Source organism: Tursiops truncatus, chromosome 2 (genome assembly GCF_011762595.2).
Source record: "Tursiops truncatus isolate mTurTru1 chromosome 2, mTurTru1.mat.Y, whole genome shotgun sequence".
Lineage (NCBI taxonomy): Eukaryota > Metazoa > Chordata > Mammalia > Artiodactyla > Delphinidae > Tursiops > Tursiops truncatus.
Window position 1 is genome coordinate 4974536 of NC_047035.1, and position 13630 is coordinate 4988165.

At 55.9% G+C, this 13630-nt stretch overlaps 1 protein-coding gene across 2 annotated transcripts in view; it reads left to right on the plus strand.

Annotated features, from left to right (window-relative positions):
• WARS1 (tryptophanyl-tRNA synthetase 1) overlaps positions 1 to 12659 on the plus strand; it is a 34569-nt gene extending 21910 nt beyond the window's left edge. For both annotated transcript variants that reach the window (XM_019952383.3, XM_019952373.3), the window contains exons 7-11: positions 4801 to 4901; positions 6811 to 6923; positions 7112 to 7285; positions 10036 to 10176; positions 11346 to 12659. In XM_019952383.3, the coding sequence (XP_019807942.2) occupies positions 4801 to 4901; positions 6811 to 6923; positions 7112 to 7285; positions 10036 to 10176; positions 11346 to 11507 (691 nt within the window). In that variant the 3' untranslated portion in view covers positions 11508 to 12659. The remainder of the gene's footprint in view (positions 1 to 4800; positions 4902 to 6810; positions 6924 to 7111; positions 7286 to 10035; positions 10177 to 11345) is intronic.
• The last annotated feature ends 971 nt before the right edge of the window (positions 12660 to 13630 follow it).

A 13630-nucleotide genomic window follows, 5' to 3' on the forward strand; every position in this document is an offset into this window, starting at 1 on the left:
GGTGTTTTTCTTCCCTTATTAAATGTTATGGTCTGGTTTATTGGTTTATTGACAAATACGATTTCCATCCTCAGCTTGTGACAGATGTGCATCTGTGTCGTAGTTTCTCTCCACGGATGGTCAGTTGTGCCAATTTGGGTGTCTTTCTCTTTCTCAGTGTACCTTTTTCCCTACAGAGAAAAGACTCACTGGTGACACAGTTCCCTCACAGTCTAGTTAAACCAGACACTTAATAGTCCAAAAGATTTCCTTCTGGAAGTCCTCAAACTGTAACTTCTGCGGTTTTGAACTTCATTCCAGACGACTACCAAGAAGTGTGTTAGAAAAGTAAGACTCTGTCCACCGTCCCAAGAAGAATGCTCTTCAGGTCACCAAGTCTTGCATGAGCCCCTAAGATATGGCGCTCCCTGCACGGGTCTGGCCGCCCGTGGGGGACAGTGCTTGAGGGCCCACCTTGCTGGTGGAGTGTGGCCCCTGTTAGGAGATTCGTTAGAGGCCCAGACGGGGTGTAGCGGAAACACCAAAGGCTGCGTGAGCAGTAGGTGCAGAGGAGCTTGCTGGTTAACACTGCCCAGAAGGGTCCCTTCTGTAACTACTGAGATCTGAGGGGGAGCTTTATAGCCATTGAGAGGAATACACGCCTTGGTATGAAATCTGACCTTTCTAGCAGCCAGTAAATGAATGCATTTTCTAATTTTACCTATTACATTTTTTTAACCACTCTCTTGTGGGCACAGAGGCATTGTGGGGTCCATGAAGAAACATGACCTTCCAAGGGAGGAAAATAGACCTGGGTTCGAGTCCCAGGTCTCCTCTGTTCAGGGTCTGTGAGTCAGCAAGTCTGGTCCATGAAATAGGGTTAGATGAGACCTTAGTTGTCACCGTTATTATCATTTTCATGACACTTAGTTTTATTTCTCTCCCCCTATTCCTTAAAAGGACCTGATTCAACTGCTTGAACCCATAGACACACCATGGGTTCTGCTCTTTTTAGGACAAGGCAGTACTGGCATCACACAGTCACTGGCATCCTTTTGTGCAGCCTCTTCCCACCCACCGTGGCCCCTCTCAGCCTCTGGTCCCCCACCAGCCAGCGATCTTTCTAAAAGGCAGGTGTGGCTCAGTCCCCTGCTCACAGCTTTCCTGGTTCTCCATCATCATCAGGATAAAGTTCTCGCTTTCTCCTTTGCACACCAGCCCCTTGTGATTTGACCTGTGTTCCTCTCTGGTCACCGCCCCCTGCAGCTATACAGAACAATTTGCTGTTCCACACCCTCGCCTTTGTCCCTGCTCTTCTCTGCCCTGACCCCAGGACTCCCAGCTCCGCGGATTCCTATGCTGCCTTCCAAACACGTGGTCAAGCACCACCTTCTCCTGGGAGCTGTCCCTCCTGCAGCCAGATTTAGATACCCCTCTCTGGTCCCCCTGCACCCCGGGCCACCCCTCTGGTGCAGTGTGAGGGGTTGTCCTCTCACACTAGACCAGTAAAGCAGCCGTCACGGGGTGCTCGCCGTGGCAGGTGCCCCCCGAGGCCCCGAGAACACAGCACTGAGCAAAACAAAGTCCCCTGTTGTGGTGCTGAGATGTTGATAGGACAGAAACAAACACCTCTGACGAGTCCGTGAGAATGTCAGGGCGGGGGCGTGAACTTCTGAACAGTCCGCGTGAGAAGACCACCATGGCCCACGTGCTTTCAGCTCGTTCTGAGAGAATGTGGCGTCTGTGGCGACTGGTTTCCACCCTGTCTTTCTGGTACCTGCAGCTTCAATTCTGCCACCTTTGCTCCCTAAGAACTCCCTTTTTCTTTATGAACGTGGGGTAAAGATGAAAGCCCAGACAAAGGGCCTGTCCTAGCTCTTCTTAGGTATTTTATGTTGAACCTAAAGTTAGGAGGGACATTTAAATGTTAAAGTCTGTTTTCAAGTGTCTTTTTCCCTTTAAGAGTTTCTTCTAAACACTCAAGCATTTTACTGTTTTTCTTGAAGTTTAACTCAAAATCTAAACCTCTGACTTCATAAAGCTCCTTCCCAAGCCAGTCTTCCTTACGAACAAGAAACACAACAAAGCCTCCTCCACCCCCTCGGGGGGCTCCATGGGGGAAGGAGTCGGTGCTGGGGCTGAGGCTTCCCGCCACCCTGTCCCCCCACACGTTTGGGCCCAGAGGGGCCTTCCTGACAGGACCCCCGAGGGGTGGAAGGACACTGCTCCGGGACGCTGAAAGCCAGTGGTCCAGACCCAGCTCTGTGCCGGGCTTGGTTTGGTTCCTGTGGGCAAGTCCTTCAGTTCTCTGAGCTCCCGTTTTCCTATGCAGTGGGGGGTTACTACTAGTTAGGGGTGGTCTAGCTGAGGGGTTCAGAGTGCCCGCCTGGGCTCGCATCCTGACCGCCACCTCCTGTGTGACTCGGGCAGTGAGTGTTGGACAGGTGTTTATTGAGCATCTGCTACATGTCAGATGATGCTGGGGGTCAGCAGCCAAGACAGTTATCCAGCCGCTCCGTCAGGTTCTCTCTAACGGGACTTAACAGGTAGTAAACCAGGTGAGAATGAGTGTTGTGAGGACAAAGGAAGAACAGAAAGGACAGGGTGGTTAGCTCAGTGGACGGGAGCACCTACGCTGCAGCTTCATAAGGACTGACCACTGAACTGCTGCATGTGGGGCGCTTCCAGCAGAGCCTGGCCCTGGTGAGTGCCCAGTGTCACTCTTGAAAATCTCTTCCAACTTAGAACCCTGTCGCTCATTTGCCTGCCTGTGTGAGGAAATCCAGGCCATGTTCTCCAAGCTATGTGAGTGTGAAGGGCAGGTGTTCTCGGGGGACAAACTGGTACCCAGCCCTCATTTACAGGATGCAGCTGGGTCTGTTCCTGGTCCCCAAGGCGAAGCCTCGGGGTGCGTCACGCTGCATCGGCACAGGGGCGAGCCCGGGGGACAGACATCCCTGGGGGGGTGGCGGGGGGTGGCCATGCTCTCGGTGCAGCCAGAGAGCGGCCCGGCCTCCAAGAACGGTCAAGGCGGTCTTCTTCAGAAGCACTGCTTCTGATACTAGGGCTGCTGTAGACTTTCCCTCCTTGTGGGCCTTGGAGGCCATCTTATGCAGCACGACCCCAGACACAAGAGGATGGGCCTACCGGCTGACCTGCCCAGGGGACTAGCATTGAGGGTCGCCTCAACCCCAGGATGCACGGAGTTCTTGCCCATCCCCCCCGGTGGTGGACAGCGCTGGTCCTCGCCCCGCGTAGGCAGCACGAGGCCTGCTGCTTTCCCCCAGGAGACCCCTGGCACGGAGGTCGCTCCTGTTCCCGCAGGATGAACGAGCGGGCATCTCTGCAGGTGGCTATCCCGCTCTGCTCTCTGGTGTGTTCAGTGTACGTCGGGGGGTGTGGGGGGGGGGTGACCTGTGCTGGGAGCGCTTTGCTGCCACTGCTCCTGGCGCGTCCTCGCAGCGCTGTTCCCACCCTGGCCGGTGCCCCCAGGGCTGAAGTGGAAGCCACCATCCCTCCCCCGCCCTTGCTCCCTGTCTGAGTGGGACTCTGCTCAACTCAAACAGACCCTGCTGCGGTGGCCTTGGCCTTTACCGGCCTCCCTGCCTTGTGGCTGCCCTAGACGCAGGCAGCCGGCATCCCTGCGCTTCTGACGCTCGCCCCGTGCCTGCCCAGAGGCATTCGGTGGCCCTCCGTCAGGCCAGAAGCCTTAAACTCTTCAAACGCTGTGAGATGTGGTGAGAAAAGCACAGGCCTTGGGGCCAGGCGAGCCTAGGTTTGGATCCCAGGTCCTAGATTCACTAGGTCTATGACCATAACCTCTCTGAGCCTCTGTGAAAGTGGAGGCAAAGCTGCCGCCTCACAGGGGAGCGGGGCAGTGGCAGTGTATCTCCCGCACTCAGCACAGCTCCTGCCCCCGATAGTAAACGGCAGCTTTCCCGCCTTTTCCTTTTATCTTTATGGTGCCTGACACATAATAGGGCCTGGAGGAAAAGCTACTGAATATGTCAGTCAAAAGATGCAGTGTAAGAAGCCCCTCTGGGTTTTGCCCCTTCAGCCTAGTTCCTTCTAATAGCAGAATGGCTGCCACAGATCCAGGCCTTGTATTCACACCCCTCACCACCCAGGAGAGTTCGCCCTGTCCAGACAGCCTGGCTGCCCCACGGTGGAGGGGACAGTGGTGGCCGGATGCAGGGAGGACCAGCTGCACTGAGACACACCCTCCTTCCTGGGCCCGTCAGTTGCTATCCGGACACTACATCCAGCAACAGGTTGCAAATACCCTTGAACAATGAGAAGGTTAATCCACGTATAACTCACAGTCGGCCCTCCACAGCCTAAGTTCCCCACATCCGTGGATTCAACAAGCCAAGACCATGTAGCACTGCAGTGTTAACTATTGAAAAGTACCACGTGTAAGTGGACCCGCGTTGTTCCAGGGTCAACGGTAATCTCCCACGAGAAAGCACACGGTCCGTCTCAACAGAAAAGCTGCACTGGGGCCCCCAAACTTACAGCCCCATAAGCTCAGCAGTGACCCTGGCAGAATCTCAATATCTCATGTTAGCCGCTGAGTCAACCACTGAATCCGGTGTGTTCTTGCCTTAGTTGCTTATCAGCTTCATGTTGATTTCCTTCCACAGGTAGAGGTGTGTTCGCCTCGCCTGCCGCAGGCATCTTTGCGTACAGGGGGCGTCACAGCGCCTTCCTCCCCAGTGTGTTCCGGCCTGTGTCTGGCCTGCCATGTTGTACCATCTGCCGCTTTGCCCTCAGTGGACGCCACCCTCTGGGTCCGGAGTTTGATTCTGACTGTCTTTGCAGGATGAGCCCAGGCTTCTACAAGAACGTGGTGAAGATACAGAAGCACGTCACCTTCAACCAGGTGAAAGGCATTTTCGGCTTCACTGACAGTGACTGCATCGGTAAGGAGCCGCTGCTGCCCGCGGTCCCCGCCCCGCTGCCCTCAGACAGGAGCCAAGCTCAGCAGGAGGCAGGTTGACGCGCTTGCTGCCTGCCCGGGGCTGAGCTCTCTCTGAGGTGGTAGCATTTGCAGTTTGTCTCTTTAAATAGGTGGGTTTTCCCTGGAACATCAAGAGCTGGTGTGATGCCTTTGGCCCCTTTTCTGGGCCATGTGGAGCTATCCCTCGGGACACCCTCTGTCCCTCTCCTTAGTTATCCGTTCGTTTTAAGGTTTAGAAGGAAGAGAAGGGTACGGATGACTTCTGTCCTCCGCCTGCTCCTGGGACGCCAGTCCGCGTGGGAGGCCTTGGTGGGGGCCCAGGGGCTGCAGGAGGGCCTGCTCTATGGCCGGAACCTGCCGTCTTTGTCTCCCTGGACCTCAGCTTCCCCACCTGCAAAAGGAGGGTCCTGACTGGAGGCCCTGGGAAGCCCACCCTACCTGCGCTCCCTCGCTCTCCTTCCAGGCTTGTCTGCAGCAGATAGGCCCCTTTGCCCACGTTTATGCCCCTCTCCCTGTGTCTCCCTCCACGCCCCCTTCAGATGCGTTGGCTTTCTCTCCTTTGAGACCCTTAGCTCCTTGGGCAGAGAATCAATCCTGAGACTAGCGGCTGGGCCTCCGGACCCCCTCCCCTTTATTTTGGGTGCACGGCCCCAGGCAGCTCCCAGGATGTGCCTGCAGGCGCTCTGTGCCGGGGGTGCCTGCTGGGATGGAGCACATTCCAGGGCCCACCGTGAGGGGCCTGTAAGGAAGAGTGCAGAGAGAAATGCGCAGAGGCCTTATTGGGAGGCTTTTCACATAAGCAGAACCCTTCGATGTTTCGGTCAGATCATTCCTGACAACTGGGGCATAAACCCGGTGCTTTTGAAAGGGTTTTTTAACCCTGGGAATCCCGGCATGGAGTGGAGAGGTGTCTCCCTGAAGGCTGCCCAAGTGAGTAGGGAGACAGCAGGCGCGACGAGGAGCTGCACACACTTTGCTGCCAGGGGACCTGGGCTCGAACCCTGGCTCAGCCACTCACTGACTGCACACTAGTCCCAGGAAACCACAGAGGCAGTCTGAGCCTGGTGTCCACGTGCATAAAATGGGGACGACAGTGACACCTTCTCCATAGAGTCGTGGGGCGTAGACGAGCCCAGGGAAGGCCCTGAGCCAGAGCCGGGGCTGCTCAGTGCTGTAAAGGGGGTGCTGGTGTCAGTGGCAGCTGCCACGCGGACACCCAGAGGCAGAAAGGAGCCCAGAAATGAGGCATGTCTTTCTGCAGAGGGGAGAGAACAGCTGCCGGGAAAGAGCATCACAGAGACAGCGTTTCAGGGCTGGAGCCACGTGGGCTACCTGGGAAATGCCTGAGCAGCGCAGAGGGGTAGACTGGCCCAGCTCCACTTATCAAGGGTCACACCAAGATCCATGCCCTTTGACCCCAGAGTTCCGCTTCTGCAGGTCTAAGCAAATAGCAGTAGCAGTGTTAACAACAGCAGCATCCAAAATATTGAGAACGTTTTATGCACCAGGAGGTCATAATGTATCATAATTAAAGCCGAGGAACACCCCAGACGCCCAGGGGGTGGAGAACCGCTGACTCTCCAGGGCACGTGGATGGGATAGAGTGTGGGTACAAAGTGGAGCCTGTAAAAACAGACCGGAGGAGAATCACAACTGAAAGGCAGAGTGTGAGAGGGAGAGGAAATGGGTGAAAAGAGACACAAACTGGCACTATAGGGGTTTTTTTCTTCCTTCTGCTCTTCTGTAGTTTTCAGGTTTTCTTTAATGACTGTTACTTCTCCAGTGGGGAGAAAGCCGATTTTTGTTCACCCCTTTTACAGTTCCAGCAGGAAGCGGTCTCGTGTATAAAGATGTTTTGTCCTCCTTTCCAGGGAAGATCAGTTTTCCTGCCATCCAGGCCGCTCCCTCCTTCAGCAACTCGTTCCCCCAGATCTTCCAAGACCGGACAGATGTCCAGTGCCTCATCCCGTGTGCCATTGACCAGGTCAGGAGGCAGGGCCAGGGTTGTGTCATCCTGGGTGTTGCAGGAGGCTCTTTGCCCTCTTCGGTGGGAAAGGAGGGTCGAAAAGGTGCCGCGGGGCGGAGCTGACTCTTTGCGCTCACCGGAAGCGTGGGGTTGCTCACGGGCTAGCAGCTGGCCCACGCCTCCCACCGTCCCCTCCCTCCCCACAGGACCCATACTTCAGGATGACCAGAGACGTGGCCCCCAGGATCGGCTACCCTAAGCCAGCCCTGCTGCACTCGACCTTCTTCCCCGCCCTGCAGGGGGCCCAGACCAAGATGAGCGCCAGCGACCCCAACTCCTCCATCTTCCTCACAGACACGGCCAAGCAGATCAAGACCAAGGTGAGCGGCAGCTGGGGCGCGGGCGGCCCCTGCGCAGGGCCACACCCCGGGGAGACACGCACGCGTGGTGCTGCTCTGTCCTTTGGCCTCCGCTGCCACGGGGGCCCTGAATTCCAGGGTCCAGGCAGCCTGTCCCCGCTCCCAGATGACAGGGGGATTTTCTTATTTGTGTCTTTTCATGTGGGCAAGACTTTGGAATTTTTTTCTTTTTTTTTCTTCTCTGATTTCCTCACCAACACTGTTTGGGAAGCAAAATCACGGCAATTTTCTTTAGTTACAGTTAAACAATAGAAAAAATGTAGTGTATTTCTGGGCATCAGCCGTATTCCAGGAGCTGGGCCAGGTGCTTTCTTTATGTTTCTAGGTTTTAATCCTCACTGGGAGATAGTGGTGTGTTCCCTTTAAAGACAAGAAGGATGAGGCCCGGAGAGGATGACCAGCTTGACCAGGTTTCCACCGGAAACCAGGAGATGCCCTCCTGGCCCACGGCCCACGAGCTGCCGTTACCAAGCTGGTAGGGGCTGGTTTTCTCCAGAGCGTTCTCACTGAGACTCAGGACTGATAAGCCTCCTTCCACAGTCGGGTCCCACCTGGGAGTGCTATGCCCGGCCCGGCGTGCAGCAGGAGCTCAGTAAATACTTTCCGGGTCACCAGAGAAACTGGAAATCAGAATTAGTTTGAACTTCCTTACTTTTCAGGGCCGCACTTCTGTTGCTCAGTTCTGAACTGCCAGTATGTGTTCAGTCCCCTCTCTGTTCCACAAAGCTGTTGACATTTCATTTGGAACCAAGTGCACGTTTGCAGGTTGGACGATCACAACAGGAGTGACAGAAACTGGATTTGAGGCATGTAGTGCACCCATCTGAGTGACCACCGGGCCCCTACGCCTTCTGGAAAGTCCCAGATTCTGGTTGACAATGGGGAACCCTTAGTATCAGAACTGTCTTCCAGGAAGTGGTAGCCACCAGCTTTCCCAGCCTCGGCAGGGCTTTCCTTTCTCTTTCACTTCTGGCCGAAAATTCCAGAGCACGGAGTGCATTAGAGGGGACGGGAAGCTCCTGTTCCCTCTAGCAGAGAAGTCATTTTGTTTTGTTTTTGGAAGTTTTAAAGAAGTCATTTTGGCTCTGCGACATTTTTCATTCACTCAGGATGAGCAAAGACCCGAGGGCTGGGTGAGGAGTGAGTGGAGGGTCGGGAGCCACCCAGGCTGCCAGGGTCACGAGCACCCTGTGGGGCAGGACAGGGTCAGGCCAGACCCTTGTTCCCAATCCCCAAGCCCACCTTCAACTCCAGAAGCAGAATCTCCACGCCAGCCAGGAGAGGGGGCATCTGCTCCAGGCCCTTCCCATGAATAACAACAGTAGAGTGCCGGGGACACGGCAGCTTGGCTGCGTGATCACCTGCCATGTGCTCACCTGTGCGAGCTCACTGAGTCCTGACAGCCACCCCGGGGGCTGCGTCCATTTCAGAAGCAAGGACGTAGGGCTCAGAGGGGTCCGGCAGCTTCCCTACTTTCACACAGCTGGGAAGCAGTGGGGCAGGGCCATAACCCGGGTCCCACACGGCTTGGGCCCTCGGGTGGCCTGGAGGCAGGAGCCCTGGGTTGTCTGGGCCCCGCCACTTACCTGCCATTGGTGGGTGACCATGGCTGTCCAGGTGTCACTGTCAAGTGGGAGCAGCTGTACAAAACTGCAGACTAGGGGCAAGGCTTGCATGAGATCACATATAAAGTGGTTGCAAACTGTAGAGTACCACCCAAATTTAAGATTTCAGTTCAAATGTGGATCGTTGGACCGCTCCTTTGTCATGCGGGCCAAAACGTGCCTCCCGCCTCCCTGGGACGTCACGCCCAGGGACAGGTCGGAGCTTCTGCTGTCCCTCAGAGCCACTGGCACTCCCACCAGAAAGTCCAGCTTTTTCTGGCCTCACTCCTGGCCGCCAGCCTCTGCCCCCTGACGTTAGTCTGCGATTCTGGATGATCCGGTTAGGAATCTGCTATGGAGTCCTGCTGGGAGGCTTACCAAAGGTCTCCACTGAGACTGCTGACACTCCCTTTTCCGGAAGAAAATGAGGGTGACGTTTGTACGTGATAGGTTTCTCAAATAGTCGTTGAAAGAACACTGAAGGAACTTTGTCTCCCCTTTTTGGCTTTTCTTCTCTTACCTCTTGATCCTGATTTCTCTAAGATTATCTTCAATCCTACAAACCATTTTGTTAGTTTCTGAGTCTGTCTTTCTTCAGCTTCTCGAAGTGCCTGTCTTTAGGTGGGCACCGCCTGCGGGCCCTGTCCACCTCGGCGCTCCTCACGGGTTCTGCCCTCCCGGGAGCCCGGTCCTGTGCCTCGCGTCCTCCCGTCCACGGTGGGGGGCTGGTGGGGGGGTGCTCTGCTCTCCTGTCCTCCGCCAAGAGCGCGCCTCGCAGGCAGCAGCCGCCCTTCCCTGCTCGTCCCTTTTGCTCTGAAGATGGCTCGTATCTGTCCTCTTACTGAATCCGAGGACACTTTAGGACATTTTCCCCAAATTTCAGCACAGGTGGTGCTTTGGCTTTCCCGATTCTATTCTGTGTCTCTGGGGAGTGGGGGGGTCAGAGCTCATCCCCCCTCCGGTCCCCCCTTCTCCACAGCGAGCCCCGCGGTGGCCCGTCCCGGGCTCGGTGGGAAGGAGCGTCCGCGGCCTCCCCCCACTGCTCGGGCCGGCTTGCATGCGCAGGGCGGCGGCCCGACGAGCATGTGTGTCCTCTCGCTGGCGCAGGTCAACAAGCACGCGTTCTCCGGAGGCAGAGACACCACGGAGGAGCACCGGCAGTTTGGGGGCAACTGCGACGTGGACGTGTCCTTCATGTACCTGACCTTCTTCCTGGAGGATGACGACAGGCTGGAGCAGATCAGGAAGGTGAGGCGGGGGCCCAGTGCCCACACGGGACCGGGAAGGCCTGGCAGCCACGCTGGGGGCAGCCGGTGTCCCTGGTGCCTGGGGGGCAGGTGCTCAGCTGAGACCAGATCAGAGTTGAGTAGGTCGGTCGTGTTCTGACCACGTGCCCAGAAACCTCCTGAACAGATAGTTCCCAAAAGAGAAAATACAAACCGCTAGTGAGGAGCCACACAGAGAGGTTTAATCCCACGAGTCATCGAGAAACAGAAGTGAAATCAAGACGCCTTCAGTGTTGAAACAATTCCACTACCAATTTAGCGGGTTTGTGCCGTATTTGCACTGATTGTAATCCAGACGCTTTGGGGCTCACCCGGGTGAGTCGAGCGTTCCCTGCGTGCCTCTCAGCGAGCCAGAGAGCCCGAAGAATGTTCATAGCTCCTGCTTCAGGTTTTCCAATTCTTGGCATCTTTTCCAAGAAACTAATCCTGAATAAGAAAGAGCTCTCTATGCAAAGACGGTAAAAATGACAGTAGCAAAAAGTTCAGAAGAGACTCTGTACAACAGAGGAAACCTTAACTGAGAATCGTCAGGAGGGATTATCACACAGGTGTGAGGTTTATGATCACACGGGGGAGTACGCCAGTGACAGTGATAAAAGGACCCCAAATTGGACGTGCAGTGAGATCCACTATGTTTAAATACAACGCACCGGAAAAAGTCTAAAAGGAGACATGCCAGGATAGTAGCAGTGGCCCTTAGCCTCTGGGCACTGGCTTCGCAGGGGGTTTTTTTCTTTACTTTGCTGCTGCTCTGTGGTTTCGGTACCTTGTTAAGTTTGTTCAGTAAGTACATGTTACCATCACGATCAGAAAATGAAAAAAGATTCGGCAGAGATTTTAGAGAAGCCAGTAAGGCTGAAGGGGGCAGCCCCGGGCTCAGGGCTTGGAGTCCCCCGACCCCGCAGGAGGGTGGGCGAGGTGGGGGGGCGGACCCCGTTGTTCCCCTCGCTGTGCCAGCCTGAGTCGCGGCTGCTTACCAGGGCCCAGAGTCATTTTAAGAAAGGCATGGCTTAAGGTTCTCGTTTTTCTATGCCGCCCGTGTGCCAGGCTCTGCATGGGTGGTGCCCGGGCAAGGGAGGTACCCAGGGCGTGCGCAGCCGTTTCTCACATGGCCTGTCTCCTCCCGGGCAGGATTATACCAGCGGGGCCATGCTCACCGGCGAGCTCAAGAAGGAGCTCATAGAAGTTCTGCAGCCCTTGATCGCCGAGCACCAGGCCCGGCGCAAGGAGGTCACAGACGAGATAGTGAAAGAGTTCATGACTCCCCGGAAGCTGTCCTACGACTTTGAGTAACGCTCACTTTCTATACATTTACTGAGATGTAATTTACCAAGAATCCCAGCCCAGTCGAATCACCACTTCCCTTAGGCTGTGTCACACGGTAATTACTGGCCTGGTGTCTATAAGCCCTCTGTGTGTATCAATGCTGTTTCTTCTGCTGAATGTCATTCCCTGTCTCCTGTGAGCATAACCCTGTGGGGTGATTGGGTGCTGGGTAACACTGAGTGGCCACACAGGCAAGTCCAGCTGGAGTCTCTCCCACAAAGCAGCCCCAAGGATGTGCAGCCTTGGGCTGGATGTCCACTGGCCAGCCTGTTCTGGTCCACAGGACAGCTCCTGTTTGAAAGCATCCCACATCCAAACATACTCTTAAACGTGCTCTATCAAAGAATATGTAGTCTGTGTATGCATACCTGGAATCAAGATGTTATTATCCCTTAAAAAAAAAAAAAAGATGTTATTATCATAAAACCAAAAAGAAGTGCTTCGAAAAATTGTTGTGGGGAAGCTTAATGGGCACAAGAGGCATTTCAGCAATGCCCCCAAAATCAAAAAAGAAGTGCTGGCCAAGAACTTTGCTAAGCATTTAACCAAGAGACCTCTCGGCTTGGAAGTGGCCTTGAACGTTTCTGAATATTGGCCAGAGTGGGCCAGTTTTTACTAAATTGAGTCTTCTGTGGGTGAAACTTCCCAGTTTGCGTGCCAGACTCCAGACCTTGCATGTACTGTACTCCAGAAATCAAGCTGTTTTCCCTGAACATACTAATATTTTGTTTGCACCAAGTAATCCTAGACACTCCATCCTGAGAACTGATGGCTGCTTTACTCTGATGGTGCCAGACGCTGAGGGGAGTCTGCTGCCTTTGCAGGTGCTTTTGTTTTGACACTTGACTGGCGTGGAAGTCTGTCTGCACAGAGCAGTGCCCTGCCTGTGCCCCAGACGGGTGGGCACAGCTAGGCAGCGTGCAGCAGCCCTCGAGGCCCTCAGCTGTGTGTCTGTGGGAGGCCTGTTTAACCAAGCGCCCTGTGTACTTTCGGAAAAGCAATGGCCTGTCTCGGGGAAGCCTGGGTCCAAGAGCCTGCCCTGGCTGGAGGTGCAGGGTCCACTCCCGGGTGCCCCGCTCTGGTCTCACTCGTGACAGATAAACTTCCTTTGGTCCCGCCTGTGTCACTGTGCTCCGTCTGGGGTTTGAGGGGTGAGCAGAGGCCTCGCTCCAGCCCAGGGCCGTGCTGCGCCTGACCCTCCGTGGATGCCCTAGCTCCTGCACGGGTCATACCAGGATGTGTGTGGTCCCAGGAGCCCCACGGTGTGGAGGTGCAGCCTTCGGGAATAGGCTGGAAGCAGCGCCTTCCTGGCGCTCAGCGGTCTCCCCGTGCTGGTTTCCACCCTCCTGGAGGTTCCCAGCAGCTGCTGGAGAATGCAAGCAGATGTCCTTGTTTCGCGGACAGCACGGGGGCATCAGAGCAGCGCCATGTAGTGACAGGGCCCAGGCCAGGGGCCCAGCCGGAATGGAGCCCTGGGCTCGCTCTGCCCGCCCACCCTGTACTGCACGTGGGCAAACTGAGGCTCAGGAGAGGAATGTGACTTGTCCGAGGCCACACAGTGAGTTGCGACCCAACGTGCCCATCCTGTCTCGTGTGCTGTCCCCTCGCACAGGCTGTTTTACACGTGAGGGCCCTGAGGTTTCCACCTGGGTGGCCGGGTGCCGTGTGCGGCACGAGCTCATCCCGTCTCCTCTCCCGGCCTCAGCTCCCGCTGGACCGGATGTGGCCCGTGGAGGTGAGCCCAGAAGGTGGCGAGGCTGTGTGGCCTGGGCAGCTGAGACAACCTCTCTCTGCTCCATTGTGTCCACGTCACAGGAGGGACCACAACAAAGTCCCCGGGGTGGCAGAGCCGCCCCTTCACCAGCCAGAGCCTCCAGAAGGAGTGGGTGTCATCCCGGGGCCACAGAAGGGCAGGGCTGAGGCCCCACACAGGCCAGTGACTTTGGGCGGGACCCCCCGTTGCCCGTAAAACAAGAGCACTGACACCTCATGTTTGGGTCAGCCGGGCCCTGGGCCAGAGGTCAGGTGACTTGCCCAAGGTCACTGCTGGTAAGGGCCACAGACCCTCCCACCCGCCACATTTTGCTGCA